General features: G+C 43.9%; 1 protein-coding gene across 10 annotated transcripts in view; it reads right to left on the minus strand.

Annotated features, from left to right (window-relative positions):
- GBF1 (golgi brefeldin A resistant guanine nucleotide exchange factor 1) overlaps window positions 1-25,771 on the minus strand; it is a 137,794-nt gene that overhangs the window by 36,684 nt on the left and 75,339 nt on the right. For all 10 annotated transcript variants that reach the window (XM_009215246.3, XM_009215245.3, XM_009215244.1 and 7 more), the window contains one exon: window positions 1,534-1,665. In XM_009215246.3, the coding sequence (XP_009213510.1) occupies window positions 1,534-1,665 (132 nt within the window). The remainder of the gene's footprint in view (window positions 1-1,533; window positions 1,666-25,771) is intronic.

Genomic DNA, 25,771 nt, shown 5'->3' on the forward strand with positions numbered 1-25,771 from the left:
CAGATGAATAGTTATATCATGTACATTTAAGTTAATACTATAGAGGGTTTTTTTTTTTTTTTTTGAGATGGAGTCTCGCTCTGTCACCCAGGCTGGAGCGCAATGGTGTGATCTCAGCTCACTGCAACCTCTGCCTTCCGGGTCCAAGTGATTCTCCTGCTTCAGCCTCCCGAATAGCTGGGATTACAGGCATGCACCACCACGCCTGGCTAATTTTTGTAGTTTTAGTAGAGATAGGGTTTCACCATGTTAGTCAGGCTGGTCTCGAACTCCTGACCTCGTGATCCGCCCACCTCAGCCTCCCAAAGTGCTGGGATTACAGACATGTGCCACTGTGCCCGAGCAAGTTAATATTACTAAATGAAAAAAGAAAATACGCAGCATATAATCCTATTTTTATTTCATTTTATTCTATTCTCTCTTTTTTTTTTGAGACAGAGTCTCGCTCTGTCGCTCAGGTTAGAGTACAGTGGTGCGATCTCTGCTCACTGCAAACTCCGCCTCCCGGGTTCAAGCGATTCACTTGCCTTAGCCTCCCAAGTAGCTGGGATTACAGAAGCCCGCCATTGCACCCGGCTAATTTTTGTATTTTTAGTAGAGACAGAGTTTCACCATGTTGGTCAAGCTGGTCTCAAACTCCTGACCTCATGATCCACCCGCCTCAGCATCCCAAAGTGCTAGGCTTACAGGCGTGAGCCACCACACTCGGCTTTATTTCATTTTAAAAAGGGATGGTACTTCATTTATAAAGACATAGAAAAACATAAAGATTCAAACCAGGCTGTTAACACTATTTCCCTAAAGGAGGAGGAGGAACATTAAGAAAGATACAGGAAGGACAATTAACTTTTCTTTTCAATATCTCTTTATTGTCTGTCTTGTTATAATGTACATGCATTATGTCTGAAAAAATAACTTTAAAAATAAACCTATCTAGGCCGTGTGCGGTGGCTCAGGCCTGTAATCCCAGCACTTTGGGAGGCCAAGGCGGGCGGATCACGAGGTCAGGAGATCGAGACCATTCTGGCTAACACGGTGAAACCCCATCTCTACTAAAAATACAAAAAATTAGCCGGGCGTGGTGGCGGGCACCTGTAGTCCCAGCTACTCGGGAGGCTGAGGCAGGAGAATGGCGTGAACCCGGAAGGCGAAGCTTGCAGTGAGCCGAGATCATGCCACTGCACTCCAGCCTGGGCGACAGAGTGAGACTCTGTCTCAAAAAATAAATAAATAAACAAACAAACAAACAAACCTAACCAAACTTCCAAGAGTAAGGTACCATACCCTTAACTCTTTGAAAGCATAGAGAAGCCAGAGTACCGAGGAAACTTCTTCTCCTGCCCTTCCCACCCTGTACAACGTGAGTCAGCTAGCATGATGAATAACCAGTAACAATCCTATTTATCTTCTACAAGAAAAGAAATGACTGGAAAAAATTTCCCACTATCACCAGCTCATTGCCTAAGGCCTAGGCACCCCAGGAAAGGTGGTAAATGAAGTGCTGTGATCATGCAACAAAGCCTGAGCTCTTACCTATGAGTGCATAGGACAGGAACTTGTTGACAGAGGTGAGTGCCAGTCCAGTGATAGGGCCAGTGGTATCTTCAGAGCGAATCACTTCCAGAAAAGGACGAAGGAATACATTGGGCTCAATCTCTGAGAGTTCTGCAAGAAAATAAACAAAAATGAAGAGGTACCATCTAAGAGAAGCAAAACCCTGGAAAAAGGTTCTTGTTTGTGCCATGAGGCTAGAGGTCCTTGTTGCTGGGTCAATCTTCTTCCCTCTGGATTACCTTGAATCAAATCCCAGACACTGTATCATTTTATCTGTAACATTTTCAGTATGTAGATCTAAAAGATTAGGAATCTTAAAAAAAGAACAAACCACAATATTATCTTTTTTTTTTTTTTTTTTTTTTGGGTGAGACAGAGTCCTGCTCTGGAGTGCAGTGGCATGATCTCAGCTCACTGCAAACCTCCACGTCCAGGGCTCAAGTCCCTCAGCCTCCTTAGTAGCTGGGACTACAGGCGTCTGTCACCACACCCAGATAATTTTTTCTTTTTTTTTGGGGGGGGGGATGGAGTCTTGCTCTGTCACCCAGGCTGGAGTGCAGTGGCTCGATCTTGGCTCACGGCACGCTCTGCCTTCCGGGTTCACGCCATTCTCCTGCCTCAGCCTCCCAAGCAGCTGGGACTACAAGCGCCCGCCACCACGCCCGGCTAATTTTTTGTATTTTTTAGTAGAAACGGGGTTTCACCGTGTTAGCCAGGATGGTCTTGATCTCCTGACCTTGTGATCCGCCCGCCTCGGCCTCCCAAAGCACTGGGATTACAGGTGTGAGCCACCGCGCCCAGCCTTTTTTTTTTCTTAAACGGAGTCTCGCTCTGTTGTCCAGGCGGGAGTGCAGTGGCGTGATCTCGGCTCACTGCAAGCTCCACCTCCTGGGTTCACGCCATTCTCCTGCCTCAGCCTCCCAAGCAGCTGGGACTACAGGCGCCCACCACCACGCCCAGCTAATTTTTTATATTTTTAGTAGAGACGGTATTTCACCATGTTAGCCAGGATGGTCTCAATCTCCTGACCTTGTGATCCGCCCGCCTCAGCCTCCCAAAGTGGTGGGATTACAGGCGTGAGCCACTAATTTTGTATTTTTAGTAGAGATGGGGTTATGCCATGTTGCCCAGGTTGGTCTCGAACTCCTGAGCTCAAGCAATGTGCCCGCCTTGGCCTCCCAAAGAGCTAGGATTACAGGTGTGAGCCACCGTGCCTGGCCCATAATATTGTGCTTAAAGAGTTAACAAATGGTTAAAATGGTAAAATTTGCATTATATGTATTTTATCACAATTTAAAAAAATTAACAATAATTCTTCAATATCATCAAATATTGTGAGTCAATTTTCCACGCCCATTTCACCACTCTCCCATGATATAAATAGGTAACGTCATGTTGGGTAGAGCCAATGTGACCCTTAGGTCCAAAGGTGGATTCCTGTCTTTATGTCCTTTGCTGTTATGGTCAGGGCCACTTCTCTTAGAGAAAGAGTGCAGCATATTCCAGGAGGGTGAGAGGAAACTTTGAAGTTTATAGTCCCTTGCTGAAAAATAAGTTTAACAAGAACAAAAGGCTGGGCAGTCTCTCAGTCGTGGAGGCAGTCTGTAATCTTGGAAGTTCGTAACCACTCTCCAGCCTGTTTCCTTCCTAGAGTAAGCAGAGAACTAACTGCTCTGAGATGAAGGGGCAATTGATAATCTTTATTTCACAGATGAGAAAAGGCTCAGATCAAATACATGCTTGGTCCCAAATCATACAACTAATATGCAGAGCTGGGATTTGAACCAGCCTATATGGTTCCAAAACTTGGAAAACCCCTTCATCTATTCTACCTGAATAGATGAAATTTTACACCTGAATTTAGAAGATTCCATTCCAGGTCAAAGAATACTACACTGTACTTGTTCTACCCTACTCTGCCCAGCATTTAAATTTGTTTTTCTAGATTGTGCTGTGCTTTCATCTTTTAGAGACCAGCTCCCTAAAAGGTTTCCTAAAGAGACCAAAAATGTTTAGGGATGTGATCTAGGCTGTCCCACCTTTAGAGACAAAAGCAGGGTTTCCTAAGCACTTTCATTTTCATGCAAATATAGGGAGCTGCCTACTCAATTCCTATCACCCCCCCTCCTCCCTGGGTAAACATTCCCTGGGCCCGGCTGCTCCTCAGATTAATGCTTTAATTAATTGGCAGATTGGGTAGCATTTTCCAAGCTTGTCTGTACAGTGATCACATCAGCTGTAAAAAACCTGCTTCTCTTCCCCCACTACCCCCACCTAGAGATGTAAAATTTACAGAAAAAACCTAGAGAAGAACGTGTGTGTGTGTGTGTGTGTGTGTGTAGTGGTGATGGTGGTGGGGTTGAGATAGAAGGAATTTAAAATATTTGGAAAAACTGAAATACATAACATACTTGAAAAAAGCACATAAAAGGGCCGGGCGCAGTGGCTCACACCTGTAATCCCAGCACTTTGGGAGGCCGAGGCGGGAGGATCATGAGGTCAGGAGATCGAGACCATCCTGGCTAACACGGTGAAACCCCGTCTCTACTAAAAATACAAAAAAATTAGCTGGGTGTGGTGGCAGGCGCCTGTAGTCCCAGCTACTTGGGAGGCTAAGGCAGGAGAATGGTGTGAACCCAGTAGATGGAGTTTGCAGTGAGCTGAGCTTGCGCCATTGCACTCCAGCCTGGGTGACAGAGCAAGACTCCGTCTTAAAAAAAAAAAAAAAAAGCACACAAAAAATGTAAAGTAATCTAGTCTTGCTGCTTTAGGCACATAAATTATGTACAATTTGGTCTGTTATCTTAAAAGTGGTCATGTGGTATATTTGACATATAAAAGTCTAGAGGAAAAAATTCTTTGTGAATTGGGACAGGTACAGATTTTCTGTGATTTCATTTAGTTGCTACAACTATATACTTGCTTCATGTCTTCCTTCATGGTGAAAGAATAGGGCAGTTTTACATCTGGGGTCCACACTTCTAGAGTGATGTGCATTCAGTCTCTTTTTGTTAATTTGGTAAAATTAATTCTTTTCTTTAAATGAATGATTTATACAGCATACAATTTTACAGCCAATTTTCAGATTGGCTTCCTTCATTCAACATGATGCCTTTGAAATTTTCCCAAGCTATTGCAGGCTGGAAATATTGATATATTGCATATATATTGATATATATTACATATATCAGTAGCTTGTTTCTATTTACTGCTGAGTAGTATTCATTACCCGTATGTACCACAGTTTCTTTATCCGTTCACTGGTTGAAGGACGTGTGGGATCTCCAGTTTGGGGCAATTTTGAATGGAGCTGCTATAAACATTCGTGTACCAGTGTTTGTGTGAACACAGGTTTCCACTTCTTTAGGGTAAGTACCCAGGGGTAGGATTCCTGGGTCAAAGGGCAAAGGTGTGTTTAGCTTTACTGTCAAACTCTTTTCCAATGTAATTTTATCACTTTGTATTCCCACTAGCAATAGGAATTCTAGTTTCTCCACATCCTCTTCAGTACTTGGTATTTCAGTGTTTTTACTTAAGCGATTCAAGTTTGTAGGTAATAGTATCTCCATGTGGTTTAAATTTGCATTTCTCTAATGACTAATTATGTTGAACACCTTTTCATGTGTTTATTTGCCATCTGTATATCCTTTTGGGTGACATGACTGATCAAGTCTTTTATCCATTATTAAACTGAATTGTTTTCTTACTATTGAGTTTGGAGACTTCTTTATTCTGAATTCAAGTCCTTCAGTAGTGATACAATTATTTGTAAGTATTTTCTCCCAGTCTTAAGCTTATTTTTTTCATTCCCTTAACATCTTTCATAGAACAGACATTTTTACTCTTGATGAAGTCCAATTTACTAATATTTTATGGATTGTGTTTTGGTTTAATGTCTAAATTGACTCTGCCTAATTGCAAGTCACAAAGATTTCCGCCCCCCTCATTTTCTCCTAAAATGTTTACAGATTTATGTTTTCCACCTACGATCTATTTTGAGTTAATTTTTGTATAAGGTGTGAGGTTTAGATTGAGGCTCATTTTTTCCTTGCCTAAGAATTTCCTACCGTTTCCAACAAGTCTCATTAAGTTGTCTTTGCACCTCTGTCAGAAATAAATTGACCAGGCTGGGCACTGGTCCCAGCACTTTGGACGGCTGAGGTGGGTGTATCCCTTGAGTCTAGGAGTTCAAGACCAGCCTGGGGAATACAGTGAGACCGTCTCTATAGAAAATAGTTTTTAAAAAAAGGCGGGTGCGGTGGCTCACGCCTGTAATCCCAGCACTTTGGGACACGGAGGCAGGCGGATCATGAGGTCAGGAGATCGAGACCATCCTGGCTAACATGGTGAAACCCCGTCTCTACTAAAAATACAAAAAATTAGCCAGGCGTGGTGGTGGGCGCCTGTAGCCCCAGCTACTCGGGAGGCTGAGGCAGAAGAATGGTGTGAACCCGGGAGGTGGAGCTTACAGTGAGCCGAGATCGCACCACTGCACTCCAGCCTGGGTGACAGAGCAAGACTCTGTCTCAAAAAAAAAAAAAAAAGAAAATTAAAAACAAACAAACAAAAAAAACAGGCATGGACCAGGAGCAGTGGTTCATGCCTATAATCCCAGCACTTTGGGAGGCTGAGGTGGGTGGATCACCTGAGGTCAGGAGTTCAAGACCAGACTGGCAAACATGGTGAAACCCCCATCTCTACCAAAAAATACAAAAATTAGTGGGGCATGGTGGCACACACCTGTAAGACCCAGCTACTGGGGAGGCTAAGGTGAAAGAGTATCTTGAACCCAGGAGGTAAGAGGTTGTAGTGAGCTGAGATCGTGCCACTGCACTCCAGCCTTGGTGACAAAATGAGATCCTGTCTCAAAAAAAAAAAAAAAAAAATTAACCAGGCATGATGGCACGTGCCTGTAGTCCCAGCTACTCAGGAGACTGAGGTAGGAGGATTGCTTGAGCCTGGGAGCTTGAGGCTGCAGTGAGCTGTGATCATACCACTGCACTCCAGCCTGGGGTGCAGAGTGAGACCCTGTTCCAAAAAATTAAAATTAAAATTAAATTTGCCATATTTGTGTGAGTCTCTTCTGGGTTCTCTGTTCTGTTTCACTGATCTATGTGTTTAAGTGTGACAACAGCACACTGTGTTAATTATTATAACTATATACTAAGTCTTTTTTTTTTTTTTTTCTGAGATGGAGTCTTGCTCTGTTGCCCAGGCTGGAGTGCGTGGCTCGATCTTGGCTTACTGCAATCTCGCCTCCTGGGTTCAAGCGATTCTCCTGCCTCAGCCTCCCGAGTAGCTGGGACTACAGGTGCCCACCACCACACCTGGCTAATTTTTTATATTTTCAGTAGAGACAGGGTTTCACCGTGTTAGCCAAGATGGTCTCGATCTCCTGACCTTGTGATCCGCCCACCTTGGCCTCCCAAAGTGCTGGGATTACAGGCATGAGCCACTGCACCCGGCCAATTTTTGTATTTTTAGTAACAATGGGGTTTCACCATGTTGGCCAGGATGGTCTCAATCTCTTGACCTTGTGATCCACCTGCTCGGCCTCCCAAAGTGCTGGCATTACAGGCGTGAGCCACTGTGCTCGGCCAATATATACTAAGTCTTTTTTTGAAACAGAGTCTCACTCTGTCGCCCAGGCTGGAGGGCAGTGGCATGATCTTGGCTCACTGCAACCTCCACCTCCCGGGTTCAAGCAATTCGCATGCCTCGGCCTCCCGAGTAGCTGGGATTACAGGCACGCACCACCTTGCCTGACTAATTTTTCTATTTTTAGTAGAGACGGGATTTCATCATGTTGGCCAGGCTGGTCTCGAACTCCTGACCTCAGGTGATCCACTCGCCTCGGCCTCCCAAAGTGTTGGGATTACAGGCGTGAGCCACTGCACCCGGCTTATACTAAGTCTTAATAACAGTGGTGTGATTCCTCCAACTTTGTTTTTTTTTCCAATATCATTCTGTGTTTCAATTCCTTTGCCTTTGCATTTCAATTTAAGATAAACTTGCTTTGTTGGAAGTTTGAAAGGATTTGCATTGAGTCTATAGATCAATTTGGGGAGACACAATATCTTTGCTATGTTGTGCCTACCAATTCATGAACATAGTATGTCTCTCCATTGTTCAGATCTTCTTGGTTTCTCTCATCACTGTATTGATGAGCACCACCATGCCCAGCTAATTTTGTATTTTTAGTAGAGACCGGGTTTCTCCATGTTTGTCAGGCTGGTCTCAAAACTCCCGACCTCAGGTGATCCGCCTGCCTTGGCCTCCCAAAGTGCTGGGATTACAGGCATAAGCCACCGCACCCGGCCAAGGCTCTGTGTGTAACCCTCACACAGCATACAATTTAGTCAATGGACTAGGGATCAGTAGTCTCACTCCTATCAATAGCCAGACATATGATACCCAAGACCTTCATCTGTCAAATTAGATAGTTGAAATCAGCTGGGTGCAGTGGCTCACACCTGTAATCCCAGCACTTTGGGAGGCCAAGGCAAGTGGATCACTTGAGGTCAGGAGTTCGAGACCAGCCTGGCCAACAGAGTGAAACCATGTCTCTACTAAAATACAAAAAAAATTAGCCTGGTGTGGTGGCATTTGCCTGTAATCTCAGCTACTTTGGAGGCTGAGGCATGAGAACTGCTTGAACCTGGGAGGCGGAGGCTACAATGAGCTGAGATTGTACCACTGCACTCCAGCCTGGGTGACCAGAGGGAGACTCTGTTTAAAAAAAAAAAAAAAAAAGATTATTAGAATCTATGACTGCTAAGATATGTTCATTCCAGCACTTTCATTTTGTAAGTCAGTGCTTTATAGAAACCTACTGATGAAAAACTAGAAGGGCTAAACTTTTTAATGAGCCCACCAGGAACTTTCATTATCATGTCACTTCCCTACCTCTTCCCAAAAAGAGAATCATGATATATAAAGTTAACTTTCCTCAAAGAGTTTTGTCTAGGGAGAACAAGAGTTTTGCTCTCTAGGTTCAAAATGATGATTGCCAGGAGCATAAGAGAAGCTTTAATAGGAGCAGCTCTGCAGCACATGGGGTTAGGGGAAAGTTGAACTCCTAGCAGGGCATCACTAGTAAGGATTATTTCTTTTTTTTTTCCTTTTTCTTTTTCTGAGACAGAGTCTTGCTCTGTCACCCAGGCTGGAGTGCAGTGGTGTGATCTTGGCTCACTGCAACCTCTGCCTCCCGGGTTCAAGCGATTCTCCTGCCTCAGCCTCCCAGGTAGTTGGGATTACAGCCGTGTACCACCATGCCCAGCTAATTTTTATATTTTTAGTAGAGACGGGGTTTCTTCATGTTGGCCAGGTTGGTCTCAAACTCCACTCCTGACCTCAGGTGGTCCACCTGCCTCAGCCTCCCAAAGTGCTGTGATTACAGGCATGAACCACTATGTCCAGCCATTAGTAAGGGTATTTCTAATTTAAGAGGTACCTTTTCGTAAACATGTAATTTAAAAACAAACAAATTTGAATTTATAATCCTGGTGAGATGTTCAGATGGTCGTCTAGAATAATGCTTGTCAAACTATCTGTGGTGAAGAGTCAGTTTTTTTTTTCCTTTATGTCAATCCACTGCAGACCCATAGTTTTATAAAATAGAGTGAATTACTAGAAAAATTTAAAAAACATGAAGTCCAACTTTTTATTGTTAGAATCAACATACATGTAACTACTGTCACATTGTTATAAAAAATTTTAAATACTTTTTTTTTTTTGAGACGGAGTCTCTGTCACCCAGGCTGGAGTGCAGTGGCCGGATCTCGGCTCACTGCAAGCTCCGCCTCCCGGGTTTACGCCATTCTCCTGCCTCAGCCTCCTGAGTAGCTGGGACTACAGGCGCCCGCCACCTCGCCCGGCTAGTTTTTTTTGTTTGTTTTTTGTTTTTTTTTGTATTTTTTAGTAGAGACGGGGTTTCACCATGTCAGCCAGGATGGTCTCGATCTCCTGACCTCGTGATCCGCCCGTCTCAGCCTCCCAAAGTGCTGGGATTACAGGCTTGAGCCACCGCGCCCAGCTAATACTTTCAACCTCTGTATATATCTCTTTGTGTACTAAGCAGCAGTTTATAGACTGCATCAGTTTTCTAGGGAAGTTACTCAGAGATTAAACAGTACCCTAGAAAAACAAGTCATACTTTTTGACTGATCATTCAGGAAAATCCTCCAAATCCTAGGATATTATAGCTACAACAGGGCCTGAAAATAACTTATAATGAGGTAACTGAGATTTAGGGAAGTTAAGTAATTTGTACAAGGCCACTTAGTATTGGAATCAGGACTAGACGCTGAGGGTACTAGGTAGAATCATGGGCTTTCATGGACGATTCAAATCCCAGTTCTGCAACTTAATAGCTATGTGACTTTAATTACTTAAGTGTTCTGGGTCTCTAATTGTATTACTTGTAAATGGGTATTAGAGAATTTAAATAAATTACATTTAAAATAAATAATAGCAACAAACATTCATTGAGCATATACTATGCGCTAGGCATGGTATTAAGCAATTTACACATATTATCTCATTTGATGCATGTAAAACACTTGGTACAATGCATGGAATAAAGTGTATAATAAATATAACTAAGATATTGTTCTAGTTTTTAGCTCTAGAGTCACAGCAGTCCAGTGTTTTCTATATTGTATACCGGTTCATTTCTTTTTTACTTTTGAGATGAAGTCTCGCTCTATCACCAGGCTGGAGTGCAGTGCAGTGGCACAATCTTGGCTCACTGCAACCTCCACCTCCCAGGTTCAAGCAATTCTCCTGGCTCAGCCTCCCGAGTAGCTGGGACTACAGGCACACGCCACCACACCCAGCTAATTTTTGTATTTTTAGTAGAGATGGGGTTTCACCATGTTGGCCAGGATGGTTTTGATCTCCTGACCTCGTGATCCGCCCGCCTTGGCCTCCCAAAGTGCTGGGATTACAGGCGTGAGACATTGCGCCCGGCCACCAGTTCATTTCTTAAAAGTAAATATATATAAAAAAATTCTACCTTTGAATCCTAAACCATAAAAGGAATATAAGTTGAGAATAAATACTGACATAACAGGTAGTTGTTATTTACCGTACAATTTGGGATAGCACTTTTAATTTCTGAGGGCTTCAGCTTTCTCCGAGGTATCAGAGAAAGAACAGGCTTCCTTTTTAAAATGAATTATTAAAGTACTCATCCTCACTTTAGAAGAGTTAACAGTAACAGCAGCAGCTAACATTTATTACCTGTGCCATGCCATGTGCTATGCACTTTACATACCTTCACTCTTCATAATTAACCCCATTTTGAAGATGAAAACGAGGCTTAGAAAGGATAAGGAGATGTCCCCACCAGCTAAGATCATACAGCTAGCTAGTAGTGGAAATGGGAATCAAATTCAGGTCCATCCGACTCTAAAAGCTCTGCTCGTAGCCACCCAACTTTACTGCTTCCTACGAGGCTAGAACAGAAAGGTTTCTGGTGTCCTATCTCACAGTTCAGCCTGTCTGGGGATTGAGATTCAATTGTCTGGATCTTCTCCAGAAGAGTGAGAACTGCCTGAGTTCTTCAGGAGAAAAGTGCCATGATTCTGCTCATAGTAAGCAGGCTGAATAATTTCACAACCAAGGAGACATCTGACACCCCAGCCAAGCAGCCAAAATTCCCGCCCTGGAAGGCTGTCAACCTCAAGGCACAAACAGTCCAGTAAACACAGAGTGCAGATTAGGTAGAGGGGTGCTCTGAAGGTGACTGGTCCATGTTCTAAGATGAACCAGTCATCTGGGGGAAAAAGGGTACAAGGAGGGGAAATCTAATCCCCCATTAGAGAAAACACTTGGGATCCTTCTAGAATCAAATCCAGGTCCAATTTCTGGACAGTCAGTGACAAATTACAAGAATTATTAAATTATTTCTGGAGAGGCTCATGAGTCACTTCAACCCAAAGCAAAGTGAAGCCCTTTGGAGATGTCTTGGTGGTGTTCTGCTCATACTGTACTCAATACGACTGGGTAGGGTGCTTCACTCCCCAATTATGACATTAAAACAGAAGTGTCAATTTGGCCCAATGTCTATCTGAGAATCTGCAGATGTCTCCCATTTCTCTTGTCTTCTCAAATGATGAGGTGACCTGTCCAAAACGGGGGTGAATCTTGACTTTTTTTTTTTTTTTTGAGACGAAGTCTCGCTCTGTCGCCCAGCCTGGAGCACAATGGCACAATTTCGGCTCACTGCAACCTCCGCCTCTCTGGTTCAAGCCATTCTCCTGTCACAGCCTCCCGAGTAGCTGGGACTACAGATGCCTGCCACCACACCCAGCTAATTTTCTGTATTATTAGTAGAGATGGGGTTTCACTGTGTTAGACAGGATGGTCTCCATCTCCTGACCTCGTGATCTGCCCGCCTCGGCCTCCCAAAGTGCTGGGATTACAGGCGTGAACCACTGCCCCCGGCTGAATCTTGACATTATTTTCTCTTCTCATATCAGAGCTGCTACCATCTCTGATAATCTGTGTCAAAGGCCTCAACATGTGGCCTCAAGCGCTGCCCTTGGACAAAACAGAACACTCTCCTAAGTGACAAGGGAACAGCCACCATCCTCCCAGGAGGCTGTGTTCTCTAGGCCACAGCAGCCTTTTCTCATTTGGCCAGCATTGGGCTGGCACATTCCTGAGCCGAAATGCACACATAAGCTGCTTTCCCTGGTAGCGAAGCTCTTCACTCCTGAGTGACTTTTATCAGGGGCAGTTGGGCATTCTCAATTGGATTACGCTGACAAGGAAAAAGGCCTGCGGTATGTTATTTCAACACCATTTGGCTTCAGAAATGCCTGTCTCGACCTTTTTGCCCTCAGAGTCTACTTCTCTCTTCTTGCTTTCTAGAGGGTCACCAGCCTGCTCCCATGCTTGTTCTTTACCCTGCAAATATTGGCCCACGTTCCTGGAGACAGAATGCCACCATTCACAAGATGGATCATGTATAACAGACTAATAAATCATAGCATGATAAAAAAAGAAATTAGTTCATTTACCCCTCTAACATTTCTGTATCCAGAGACAGATGATAAAAGCTTTTTGGTTTTAGGCTTTTCTGTCTATATCTGTACATTCCATTTTAGGAGAAAGTGTTAGGTCTCATATGCTACTTTTCTGACTACACTGTATACCCCAGGAATATATTTCTTGCAAAAGTCAAGATTGATAGTGATCTACAAAAATTTCTGATGTACGGTAAGCTCAGTAGGAAGAAACTGTGTTCTTTTTGGTCACTAGAGGACATCAAGAGTAGTGGTCCAGGCCAGGTGTGGTGGCTTGCACCTCTAATCCCAGCACTTTGGGAGGCAGAGGTCGGAGAATCACTTGAGCCCAGCAGTTCAAGACCAGCCTGGGCAACATAGTGAGACTTAATCTGTACAAAATATGAAAAAATTAGCCAGGCATGGTGGTGTGCACCTGTGGTCCTGGCTACTAGGGAAGCTGAGGTGAGTCCTGATCATACCATTGCACTCCACCCTGAGCAACAGAGTGGAACCCTGTTTCAAAAATTTAAAAAAAAAAAAAAAAAAAAAAGGGAGGGGTAGTGGTCCAAAGAATGATCAAAGCTAACCTTTGGCAAAGCCAGAAGACTCTGGAATAACTGCCACACCTCCCATACCTTTGTTTATCAGCTTCAAAGTTTTCCAGACCTATGAATGGACAGGTGGGAATTTAGGCTTCATTTCAGGAACAGATTCCAGAGAACACTGTCAACGGGCAGGTCCCATAGCCGTAATTCCTAGCCTGGACTTAAGGGTAAAACCCAGACAGGCCTTTGCAGCCCTGCCCTATACAACAGGAGATACAAAATAAAGAAATGCACTAGGCCCAGTTCTGGTTCTGTCATTAACTGTGTGACCTTGGGCAAAAACACCTCATTTCTCTGGGCCACAGTTTCCTCATCCATTGGGATTTCCTGGGGAAGGTGCTGGTGGTGATAGTAATTTAACTAGATTCTTTAAGGCCCCCTTAGGTCCCTAAAACTTATGATTCTAAATGCAAAGTACCATTTGGGGGTAAATGCACACGAATGCAGAGAGTCTAGCCTGGAGGAAAGGCAAGGCCTGTTTGTTTGTCTAAGCTCTTGACAGTGGCTCTTTTCTCAGCTATCACACAACAGTTTCTCAGATCTGCTTCTTTTTATCAAACAAATTCTTAGCTTCTCAGGATGCTTCTAGACTTAGGGGGCTATTAACTCTGACATTACGATTTTTAAGATACAAAGTATGATTTTGGCTTAATCATTGCTGCATGCAGGTAAAAGGAGGATCCATAGGTCCACTTAGGGCCAGCAGTAGAAGACAATGGTACCAACCACTTACACGAAAAAAGGCAAATTAGGCTGGGCTTAGTGGCTCACGCTTGTCATCCCAGCACTTTGGTAAGCAAAGGCGGGCAGATCATTTGAGGTCAGCAGTTAGATATCAGCCTGGACAACATAGTGAAACACTGTCTCTACAAAAAATACAAAAATCAGTTGGGCATGGTGGTGCGCACCTGTAATCCCAGCTACTCTGTTAGCTGAGGCATGAGAACCGCTTGAGCCGGGAAGGCAGAGGTTGCAGTGAGCCGAGATCGTATCATGTGTAGTCCAGTCTGGGCGACAGAGCAAGACCCTGTCTCAAAAAAAAAAAAGGTAAATTATGGTTGACCCTCTGTGTCTGTGGATCCAACATCAGTGTACACGATCACGATCAACCACAGACCAAAAATATTCAGAAAAAAATAAGTGGATGGTTGCATCTGTACTGAACATCTACAATTTTTTTCCCTTGTCATTATTCCCTAAATATGCTATAACTATTTACATAGTATTTATATTGAGTTAGGCATTACAAGTAATCTAGAGATGATTTAAAGTATATGGGAAAGCTGGGTGTAATGGCTCACGCCTGTAATCCCAGCACTTTGGGAGGCCGAGGAGGGTAGATTACCTGAGGTCAGGAGTTGGAAACCAGCCTGGCCAACATGGCAAAACCCTGTCTCTACTAAAAATACAAAAATTAGCTGGGTGTGATGGCAGACACCTGTAATCCCAGCTATTCGGGAGGCTGAGGCAGGAGAATCGCTTGAACCCGGGAGGCAGAGGTTGCAGTGAGCCAAGATTGCACTCCAGCCTGGGCGACAGAGAGGGACTCTGTCTCAAAACAAAAAAAAAAAAACCAAAAAAATTAGCCAGGTGTGGTGGCATGCGCCTGTAGTCCCAACTACCAAGGAGGCTGATGTAGGGGGTAGATCACTTGAGCCCAGGGATGTCATGGCTGGAGTGAGCAGTGATGGCACCACTGCATTCCAGTCTGGGTGACAGTGAGGCCCTGTCTCAAAAGACAACAACAACAAAAACAAACCCTTTGGAAAGTGTTCACTTTTCTGGCTGATCAATCCCTCAAAGGCCAACCCAACCTGTTTTTCTTCTCTCTCTCTCTCTCTCTCTCTCTCTCTCTCTCTCTCTCTCTCTCGCCCAGGCTGGTCTTGAATTCCTGGGCTCAAGCAATCCACCCACATTGGCCCTCAAAGCGATGGGACTACAGGCTTGAAACACCGTGCCCAGCCCCAATCTGTTTTTTCATGAATCAAAACCCCAAACCTTAACTTTGATTAAACACGAGGAATTCCTGAATGTATACACCTTGAGGTTACATTTAAAGCCTGAAAACCCCAGGGATTCGAAATCATAATTTTTTGTTTTCTCCTAAACTGCCACTGATAAGTACTTTGTGGAATGTCATGTTCATGAGGCCCCAACCTAACCCAGAGATTATATAAGAACTCTTCCTCCCTAGATATCTGGTGCAAAAAGGTTCAAGATGACCAAGACAGAAAACTATTTTTGCCATCTATATATGCTCTCTGGCTTGAACACCTTTGTCAGGGCCTTGCCCCCGTTTCCATTCCTACAGCAGCTCGACCTCTCCTTAGAGAGAGGATAGGAAGAGGATATATTTTTTCAGGGTCAAAATCCCTAACAGCATGTGTATCCCAGAGCAGGCTGCTTTCAGTAAATCTCTGCTCCTGAAATCATCATTTTTGTCATTGTCTCCTTGCTGAGTAAGGCTATTCTGGTCTGCCTGAGGGTCAGATTTTTTCTTAGCCTCCACTTTCAAAAGATAAGATAGGCACTAAAAGGCAGCATACACATGGGAAAATAGTTTATTGTATGCTTTTGTCCAATATGATGTATGAATCCTGATTAGAAGAGGAATGAGTTTCCTACCTTGGGCATTCCTGCTAAATAGCCAGGTTAACTTACTGCTAGGAGCTGCTATCTACCACCCTTACAAGAATAACATTTCATTGCCAGAACAACCTCCTTAATTTGCCTCAGACATCAGCAACAGCTACATTATATTATTTTTATTTATTTATTTTTTTGAGGTGGAGTTTCGCTCTTGTTGCCCAGGCTGGAGTACAATGGCGTGATTTCAGCTCACTGCAACCTCCGCCTCCCGAGTTCAAGTGATTCTCCTGCCTCAGCCTCCTGAGTGTAGCTGGGATTACAGGCGCATGCCACCACACTGGCTAATTTTTGTATTTTTAGTAGAGATGGTGTTCCGCCGTGTTGGCCAGGCTGGTCTTGAACTCCTAACCTGAGGTGATCTGCCTGCCTTAGCCTCCCAAAGTGCTGGGATTATAGGTGTGAGCCACCATGCCCGGCCAGCTACATTATTTTATTAAACATAATTACCATATATAATTTTATTTTATCCTCCCAATAACTCAGGGAAATAGTGTTACTGTCCTCACTTTACAGATAAGGACACAAAGGCTCTAAGAGGTTAAGTGACCTCCCCAAGGTCACACAGTAAGTGGAAGAGATAAAATTTGAATCCATGTCTATTGTGACTCCAAAGCCACTGTGTTATACTCTTCAATATTATACCATGCTATGGTACAGGGAGCTTTTTGTTTGTCTTTTTGAGACAGAGTCTTGCTCTGTTGCTCAGGCTGGAGTACAATGGTACAAGTACAGCTAGCTGCAAACTCAGACTCCTAGGCTCGAAAGCAATCCTTCCGCCTCAGACTCCTGAGTGGCTAAGACTACCAGCATGTGCCACCACGCCCAGCTAATTTTTTAAATTTTTGTAGATGTGGGGTCTTGCTATGTTGCCCAGGCTGGTCTTGAACTCCTGGCCTCAAATGATCCTTCTGCCTCAACCTCCCAAAGTGCTGGGATTACAGGCATAAGCCACTCTGCCTGGCCTATTGTATAAGTTTACTACTAGATACATTAACTGCATGACTTGGATGACAAAAATGTAAAACTTGGCTGGGCGTGGTGGCTCACGCCTGGAATCCCAGAACTTTGGGAGTCCAAGGCAGGTGGATCACAAGGTCAGGAGATTGAGACCATCCTGGCTAACACAGTGAAACCCTGTCTCTACTAAAAATACACAAAATTAGCCGGGCGTGGTGGTGGGCGCCTGTAGTCTCAGCTACTCAGGAGGCTGAGGCAGGAGAATGGCGTGAACCTGGGAGGTGGAGCTTGCAGTGAGCCGAGATTGTGCCACTGCACTCCAGCCTGTGCGACAGAGCAAGACTCCGTCTCAAAAACAAAACAAAACAAAGCAAAAAATTTTAAAACTCAACCATCCTAGAATTGAAGTTTCTTCCGCACCTCTCCTTCTTCTAACCAGTGACTAAACATTGTTAGTTATTGATTGTAGTACTGCCATACAAATTGTCAGGTTTACCTAGGTTCCCTCCTAATCCAAAGAGGGAGAGTGAGGCCCCTTTAACAAGGCTGGCAGGCATAAATGAGGCCCACAGGGACTGGTCTCAATCATATTTCAGAGGCCCAAGGACAGACTGATCCATCTGTCTTACTGAAAGCACAAGTTTGATGCATATCAACCCTAAATACTAGTTCTCTTCTTTCTAGAGGAAATTGGCACATATTGAAAGGAAAGCAATTCAGTTATAACATACAGACAAACCAGAGCTACTGTGGCCCTTCACTCTGCCTTGTTGTTTTCTGCATGCACTGTATAAGACCATGCCCCGACTTAAGCAGGCAATTTGAAAGCCCAGGAGAAATTAAAAACTTCTGTTGGTATACTTGACAACAGAACAATTCACCCCAGCTTTATGCAGTCATTACACTTGGAGCAACTTTTTCAATCCAAATTCCCTTCAGAGTCTAGTAAAAAATTTCATTGTTCAATAGCAGCATTATAGGTTTATTATCAATTATCACTGTCAGGTCTTTTCTACCAGCCCTGAAAGAGACAAAGAGGAAATTAAAAAGAACTAAATTCTGAACTGACATTAGCAAAGTTTGCAGATGATGAAAAAGCCTGAAGAGATAATAGTCAAACCTCCTGGAGAAGAATCAGACAATCCCCAGTTGCAATTACAGGACTGCTAAGTAACCTTTCCCTATCCTTTCAGTGTATAGGACCTAACTCATTCATTCTCACTTACTGCACTCTCAGAGTACAGAGTTAATGTTTTCCCAAGAGCTGGAAATAGTTAGTACAGCAGCATATCATAAATTCTTAGTGACACCAAGACTAAGGGGTCTTTTTATTTTTATTTTTTTGAGAGAGGGTTTCACTCTGTCACCCTGGCTGGAGTGCAGTGGCACAATCTTGGCTCACTGCAACTTCTCAAGTGATCCTTCCACCTCAGCCTTCCAAGTAGCTAGGACTACAGGCGTACGTCACCACGCTTGGCTAATTAAAAACAATTTTTCTTTGTAGAGATGAGGTCTTGCTATATTTCCCAGGCTGGTTTTGAACTCCTGGACTCAAGTGATCCTCCTGCCTTGGCCTCCCAAAGTGCTGGGATTATAGGCATGAGCCACTGTGCCCAGCTAGATTAAGAAGTCTTTATGCTGTTTCAGCCACCCTCATGCTAAAAGGCTCAAGAACTTTATGATAAGGGATAGTTCCCATTTTACTGATGGGGAAACAAAGGCATCAAAAATAGATGGAGATAGGACAAGTACACTAATCACTTGCCACTGCTGTCTCTAGACATGTCTGTGAGCTGGAGAGTAAACAGATAAAGTTTATGGAAGTAGCAGTACCCTGAAAAGTCACACCTTATTTGCTCAAAAGGTGCTGATAGAACCTTTAAGACAGCTAAATCTGGAGGAGCAATCCTGAAAGGGTTGGAAAACAACTTCACAAAACATGGGACAGAAGCTGGGCCCAGCCAACACCTGTTTCCCCAACACTGTCTGTCTGTCTATCTCTCGTTTTATCCCAACTGCGCACTTAATACAAAAGCTCCATTATTCTGGTAAAGTTGCATTCCAGCCCAGAGTACAGAGTTAATGTTTTTTACAGCCACATGCCTCCTTGTGATGGATGACCACTTTATAATAAAATACTTTATGCTCAATCAACTTACAAATAATGAGTATTCCATTATATGGCATTTAAAACATAACCAAATTCAGAAAAATCCAGAAAGAAATAAGGATAGAAACAAGAATGATTCCTAGAAAGAGAGGAGGTCCACAAGAGAATCCTCTGTAAGTCCTCCACTCCCAAAGAATTTATCCATTCTCTTACTGAAGGATATTTGAGTTGTTTCTAGTTTTTCACTATTACTACTGTACACTTTCCTACACAAGTCTTTTTGCGAATGTGTTTGTTTCTCTTGACTAAATACCTAAGAGCGAAAGTGCTCAGCCACAGGGTAGACATGTGTTTAACTTTAAAAGAAACAGTTCTTCAATGTTGCTGCACACCCCTCCCCTCTCCACCAGCTCTATATTTTCCTCCCCTAAGGGCCTAGGTTCTTTAAGTTGAGGATTTGGCAAGAGAGAAGAAGCTACATCATGATGCTGCCAGAGCACAGTGGCCTGAATTGGACGCTTAAAAAGCTGAAACAGGTGTTTGAAACCCTACTCCAGCCTCCATATTTGGTGCCAGCCCCCTGATAGGCTAAGGCTTGGCCAGCAGAATTCGACTCATCTAATGGATGCCGATTAGAGACTTTTACAAGACATAGCTACATAATAGTGTATATGCTGTGGCCTGGTACATTTAAAGCAGGTAAGTGAACATCTTCGTCTTAAGGAGGGGGGCCTCTGGTGGCCCAAATGCTCTTGAGCAAAGGGTAGTCAGGCTACGTGCCAGATGAAAGCCCTTCACCAACCTCGACCTTTTCTCCTTATATATCCACACAATTGACTACCACTTGGAAAAGCAAAACAGAAAAAACTACTGATACATGCAACATGGATAAATTCCAAAAACATGCTAAGCTAAAAGAAGGTAGCTGTGAAAGAGTATATCCCGTGTGATTTCATTTATATAAAATCCAAAAACAAAACTAATCCATAGTGATAGAAAATGGTTTTGTACATACGTGTGGGGTTGGGGGACTCAAAGAGGCACAGGGGATATTTCTGGGGAGATGAAATGTTCTGTGTGTTCTTTATTCATGCTGGTTACATGGTTTATACAATTATCAAAACTTAGCAACCGAACATCTAACATCTGCATATTTTATTGTATGTTAATTATACTGTAAATTTAAAAAAAAAGGAAAGCCAGACGGGGGCTTGGGGTGAGTTTCCCCTACTTGGTATTATTTGGGAGAATGAAGAAAGAAGAAACAAGTTTGCTTCCCAATTCACCAGTCTGGGAGAAGAGACTCAACAGCCAGCTGAACTGCTACCTCAGTACCCCTTGGGCAACCTTTGTAGAAAAATGAGGTTTTCAGGTGGTAGCTTATAATATTCTCAATGAAGCCCTGTTACTCCCAAAGGGAATGGTATTGAAATGTCTTCAACAGTGTTTACTTCCCCATTGCTAAAAGTATGATCAGCATTACAATTTAGAAGCAAGTTTATATACTTAGCGTAAACTTGCATAATAGGCCCTGACCACTTGGAACTCAGATAGTCTTCAAAAAAAATTAAATTATAACCATAGTAATAGACAAGTAAGGGAGACCTTTAGTTCCAGAGCTCTCACTACTCCGTTATGAGGCCCTGCACGACATGACCTTTTCTGAGCCACAGTTCTTTCCCTATAAAATAGACTACGTGACCTCTATACTTCATTTTAGCTCTAACACTGTATGATTTTAGAACTCTTATAAAGTGCAGGCCAGGCACGGTGGCTCACACCTATAATCCCAGCACTTTGGGAGGCCAAGACAGGTGGATCACTTGAGGTCAGGAGTTCAAGACCAGCCTTGCCAACATGACGAAATCCCATCTCTACTAAAAATACAAAAATTAGCCAGGTGTGGTGGCATGTGCCTGTAATCCCACCTACTCTGGAGGTTGAGGCACGAGAATCGCTTGAACCTGGGAGGTGGAGGGTGCAGCGAGCCGAGACTGTGGCACTACACTCCAGCCTGGGTGAAAGAGTGAGACTGTGTCTTTAAAAAAAAAAAAAAAAAAAGGAACTCTTATAAATTCATATGGCTTCCAGTATGAGATGGGAAAGGAAAGCTCTGTAAGTCCTTCTCAGCAATTTTTTTTTTTTTTGAGACAGAGTCTTGTTCTGTCACCCAGGCTGGAGTGCAGTGGTACAATCTCAGCTCACTGCAACCTCTGTCTCCTGGGTTCAAGCAATTCTCCTGCCTCAGCCTCCCAAGGAGCTGGCATTACAGGCGACCACCACCACGCCCAGCTAATTTTTGCATTTTTAGTAGAGACGGGGTTTCACCATTGTTGGCCAGGCTGGTCTTGACTCCTGTTGGCCAGGCTGGTCTTGAACTCCTGACCTCAGGTGATCCGCCCACCTCGGCTTCCCAAAGTGCTGGGATTACAGGCGTGAGCCACCGTGCCCAGCCCTTCTCAGCATTCTTACAGAGACTCGTTCTTTAGCTTAATGAGGACCCCAAGAGGGATTCTGCATATCATGTGAAATAGCTCCTCCCCCTAACGCACTTAGGGAATTAGATTCAGAGAGAAAAGCAACAAATTTTAGTGAAAAGCTGATACTATGGCAAACACCCAACATGGCATGGCACAAAAGAAGAGTAGATAGCCTCAGAATCCAGAGGTGAAGACTGGAGAAGAAAATAATCATATGCTGAGTGCATACTGTGGAGAGGGTATGCATTGTACTAGGCACCTTGTACCCATCAGCTCATGTAATTCTCACAAGAATACTGTAAGGCAAGTTTTTATATTATTTTGCAGATGAAAAAATGGAGATTCAAAAAGATCAGCCAGGTGCAGTGGCTCACGCCTGTAATTCCAGCACTTTGGGAGGCAGAGGCAGACAGATCACTTGAGGTCAAGAGTTTGAGACCAGCCTGGCCAACATGGTGAAACCCTGTCTTTTTTTTTTTTTTTTTTAAGATGGAGTCTTGCTCTGTCACCCAGGCTGGAGTGCAGTGGCGCGATCTCAGCTTACTGCAAGCTCTGCCTCCCGGGATCACGCCATTCTCCTGCCTCAGCCTCCCAAGTAGCTGGGACCACAGGTGCCCACCACCATGACTGGCAAATTTTTTGTATTTTTAGTGAAGACGGCGTTTCACCGTGATAGCCAGGATGGTCTCCATCTCCTGACCTTGTGATCCGCCCACCTCGGCCTCCCAAAGTGCTGGGATTACAGGCGTGAGCCACCGTGCCCAGCCCGAAACCCTGTCTTTACTAAAAAAAATACAAAAATTAGGCCGGGCGCGGTGGCTCACGCCTGTAATCCCAACACTTTGGGAGGCCGAGGTGGGTGGATCACGAGGTCAGGAAATCGAGACCATTCTGGCTAACACAGTGAAACCCCGTCTCCACTAAAAAACACAAAAAAATTAGCCTGGTGTGGTGGTGGGTGCCTGTAGTACCAGCTACTGGGGAGGCTGAGGCAGGAGAATGGCATGAACCCGGGAGGCGGAGCTTGCAGTGAGCAGAGATCGCGCCACTGCACTCCAGCCTGGGCGACAGAGCAAGACTCCGTCTCAAAAAAAAAAAAAAATACAAAAATGAGCCAGGCGTGCTCGCGGGCACCTGTAATCCCAGCTACTCAGGAGGCTGAGGCAGGAGAATCGCTTGAACCTGGGAGGTGGAGGTTGCAGTGAGTCAAGATTGTGCCACTGCACTCCAGTCTGGGTGACAGAGTGAAACTCCATCTCAAAAAAAAAAAAAAAAAAAAAAAAAAAGATCAAGTAACTGCCAAGACCACTCAATGGTAGAGAGAGATGGGATATGAAGCCAGGTCTATGCAACTCCAAAGTCTATGTCTTTTTCCACAATCATTTAGCAAGAAATAAGCTGGAGATCCTAGATCTCAAAGGAGCCTGGTAAAAGCCTGGCATTTTCTCCTTCTTACAAATAACTCATTTCATATTTTTTGGGTAGCCTCTGGCATTCACTACACAGAAGAAAGGGTTAAACCTACAGTTAGGAAGAGGAAATTCCCTGGAAAATTGAAACACATGCTGTGGCTCTGACTAAATTTCACACCCATTCTGTTGAGCAACATCCATAGTGTGTGAGAAAAGACTCCAGCCCTGCCCCCATCTTTTATGCATTCTATCACCTGCTGCTTTCCTTCAGATTAAGGGGAGGGATAGGAAAGGAGGAAGACTATACATCTTTGCGTGGTGCGTATTCAAGCCAGAGGTTAGCAAACCCAGGGTAGGAAGAAGTATTATGTGAAAAAAAGAAAAGGAATAATACTCTCTTTTTTTCTACTTGCACCAGTATAAGACAGAGTTCTTATGACAAACCATAATGAGGGAAGGAGTTGGACTTATGCTGGGAAAAAACAGGGGGAGGTTGGCCTTCCTGGAAAGTAGGCAGGCAGGATTCAGGAGAACAGGGCCAATTTACACCTGTCTCCTTGTCTGGTATTTCATGCTCAAGTGAACTCTGTATTTCTGTCCATAAGAGTTAAACCTCATCCAGGAAAACAAACGTGAAGATGGAAACATTAAAAGAAAGGCTTCCCTTGCTACCCCCTTCAACCAGATTCCCGTTTATGATGATGATAGTTATTTGGTACTGAAATTTGACTGGATTAAACATGCCTATGACTGGGCGTGGTGGCTCACGCCTGTAATCCCAGCTTTTAGGGAGGCAGAGATGGGAGGATAGCTTGAGCCCAGGAGTTGGGCAATATAGCGAGGACCTGTTCTCCACAAAAAGGACCAAAAAAAAAAAGTGCAAACATACTTATAAGAACTTAGTCTACACTAACGTCTAGGGTAGCTACCTGGAATAAAAGAAGAAAAGGAAGAAGACAAGGACCAACGAACAAATGCCATTATGGCAGTTAATCTCTAAAGGCAGTCCCTTACAATGCCACCCCTCACATGTTCCTCCTTCAATCAAGAGGTAGAGCTTGTGTCTGCTCCCCTTGAATCTCGTCTGTGACTGCTTTGACATATGGAATGCAGAGAAAATGACAATCTGGGACTTCCGTGCCCAGGCAATGAAAAGGCTTTGAAGCTTATTCTTTTCTTTTTTCAATTTTGGAGATCTAAACTGCCATGTACACAGTCTAAGCTACCCTGCAGGAGAGCAAGGTCATGAAGAAAAGCCCTGGAGACTGAGGTATCATGTCAAAGGAAGCCACATGGTGCCAGACATCCAAACCACAGCTGCAGCTGACTGCAACCACAGGAGAGATTGGGAAGAGGCGTTCAGCTGGGCCCTGGACAACCACAAAATTGTGAGATATAATAAAATGGTTGTTGTTTTAAGTCACAAAGTTTGGAAGTGGTTTGTTACGTAGTAATAGATCATTGAAATGGCTGGTTCTTCTTCTTCTCCTTCTTCTTCTCCTTCTTCTTCTCCTTCTCCCCCTCCCCCTCCCCCCTTCTTCTTCTTCTTCTTATTATTACTTTGAGACACAGTCTTGCTCTGTCACCCAGGCTGGACTACAGTGGTGTGATCTCGGCTCACTGCAACCTCTGCTTCCTGGGTTCAAGCGATTCTCATTGAAATAGCTGGCTCTTATTAAAAGTGAGGCTAACTTGGGAAGCTGGGCCTACAGGCATGCACCACCATGCCCAGCTTTTTTTTTTTTTTAGAGATGAGGTCCCACTATGTTGCCCAGGTTGGTCTCAAACTCCTGGATTCAAGAGATCCTCCTGCCTCAGCCTCCCAAAGTGCCAGAATTACAGGCATGAGCCACCACATGTAATGAGAACCACTAACACTAGTATTTTGTCATGGGCATGTAATGTAAACTATATTGTAGGAATACAGGAAAACTTACCCAGTTTTAGGTGAGATAAAAGGAATTTATAGTGGGGAGAAATCCCATTTCCTTTAGCAATTGAACATACACATATTTAGGAATAAATCTAACAAGAAATGGACATAAACTGGGGAAAGAAGAATCTACAAACTTTATCAAGGCCACCAGAGAAGTCTTGACTAAATGGAGAAGCCATAACATGTTCCTGGTTAGGGAGGTCAAATATATTATAAAGATGTCAATTCTCTCCACATTAATTTATGTTTTTCAATCAAAACCCCAATGGGACTTTCAAAAAGAACTTGAATAAGTGACTCTGTACTTCATGTGAAAGAAGAACCAGATGAGGATAGCCAGAATATTTTTTCAAACAACTAATGAGGCCAATGCCAGCACTCTGGGAAGCCAAGGTGGGTGGATTATTTAAGCCCAGGAGTTCAAGACCAGCTTGGCCAACATGGTGAAACCCTGTCTCTACAAAAAATACAAAAAATTACCTGGGCGTGGTGTTGCAGGCCTGTAGTCCTAGCTACTCTGGAAGCTGAGCTGGGAGGATTGCTTGAGCCCAGGAGGTTGAGGCTGCAGTGAGCTGTGACTGCACCACTGTACTCCAGCCTGGGTGACAGAGCAAGACCCTGTCTCAAAAACAAACAGGCTGGGTGCAGTGGCTCACTCACATCTGTAATCCTGGCACTTTAGGAGGCCAAGGTGGGCAGATTACTTGAGTTGAGGAGTTGAAGGCCAGCTTGGGCAATGGGGCGAAACCCCGTCTCTACAAAAAATTAGCCAGGTGTGGTGGCACACCCCTGTGGCCTCAGTTACTTGGGAGGCTGAGACAAGAGTATTGGCTGAGCCCAGGAGGCGGAGGTTGCAGTGAGCTGAGATCGTGCCATTACACTCCAGCCTGGGTAGTAGAGCAAGACTGTCTCAAAACAAAAACAAACAAGAAACTAATTTCAGGAAGTCTGCAGTATCATTTTAAAATGTCTTATAATCCTATAACAAATAAATAAGTATACTATTGGCAAAAGAATAGGTAGGACAATATGTAGGATATGATATATGATAAA

This window comes from Papio anubis, chromosome 11 (assembly GCF_008728515.1).
Source record: "Papio anubis isolate 15944 chromosome 11, Panubis1.0, whole genome shotgun sequence".
Taxonomy (NCBI): domain Eukaryota; kingdom Metazoa; phylum Chordata; class Mammalia; order Primates; family Cercopithecidae; genus Papio; species Papio anubis.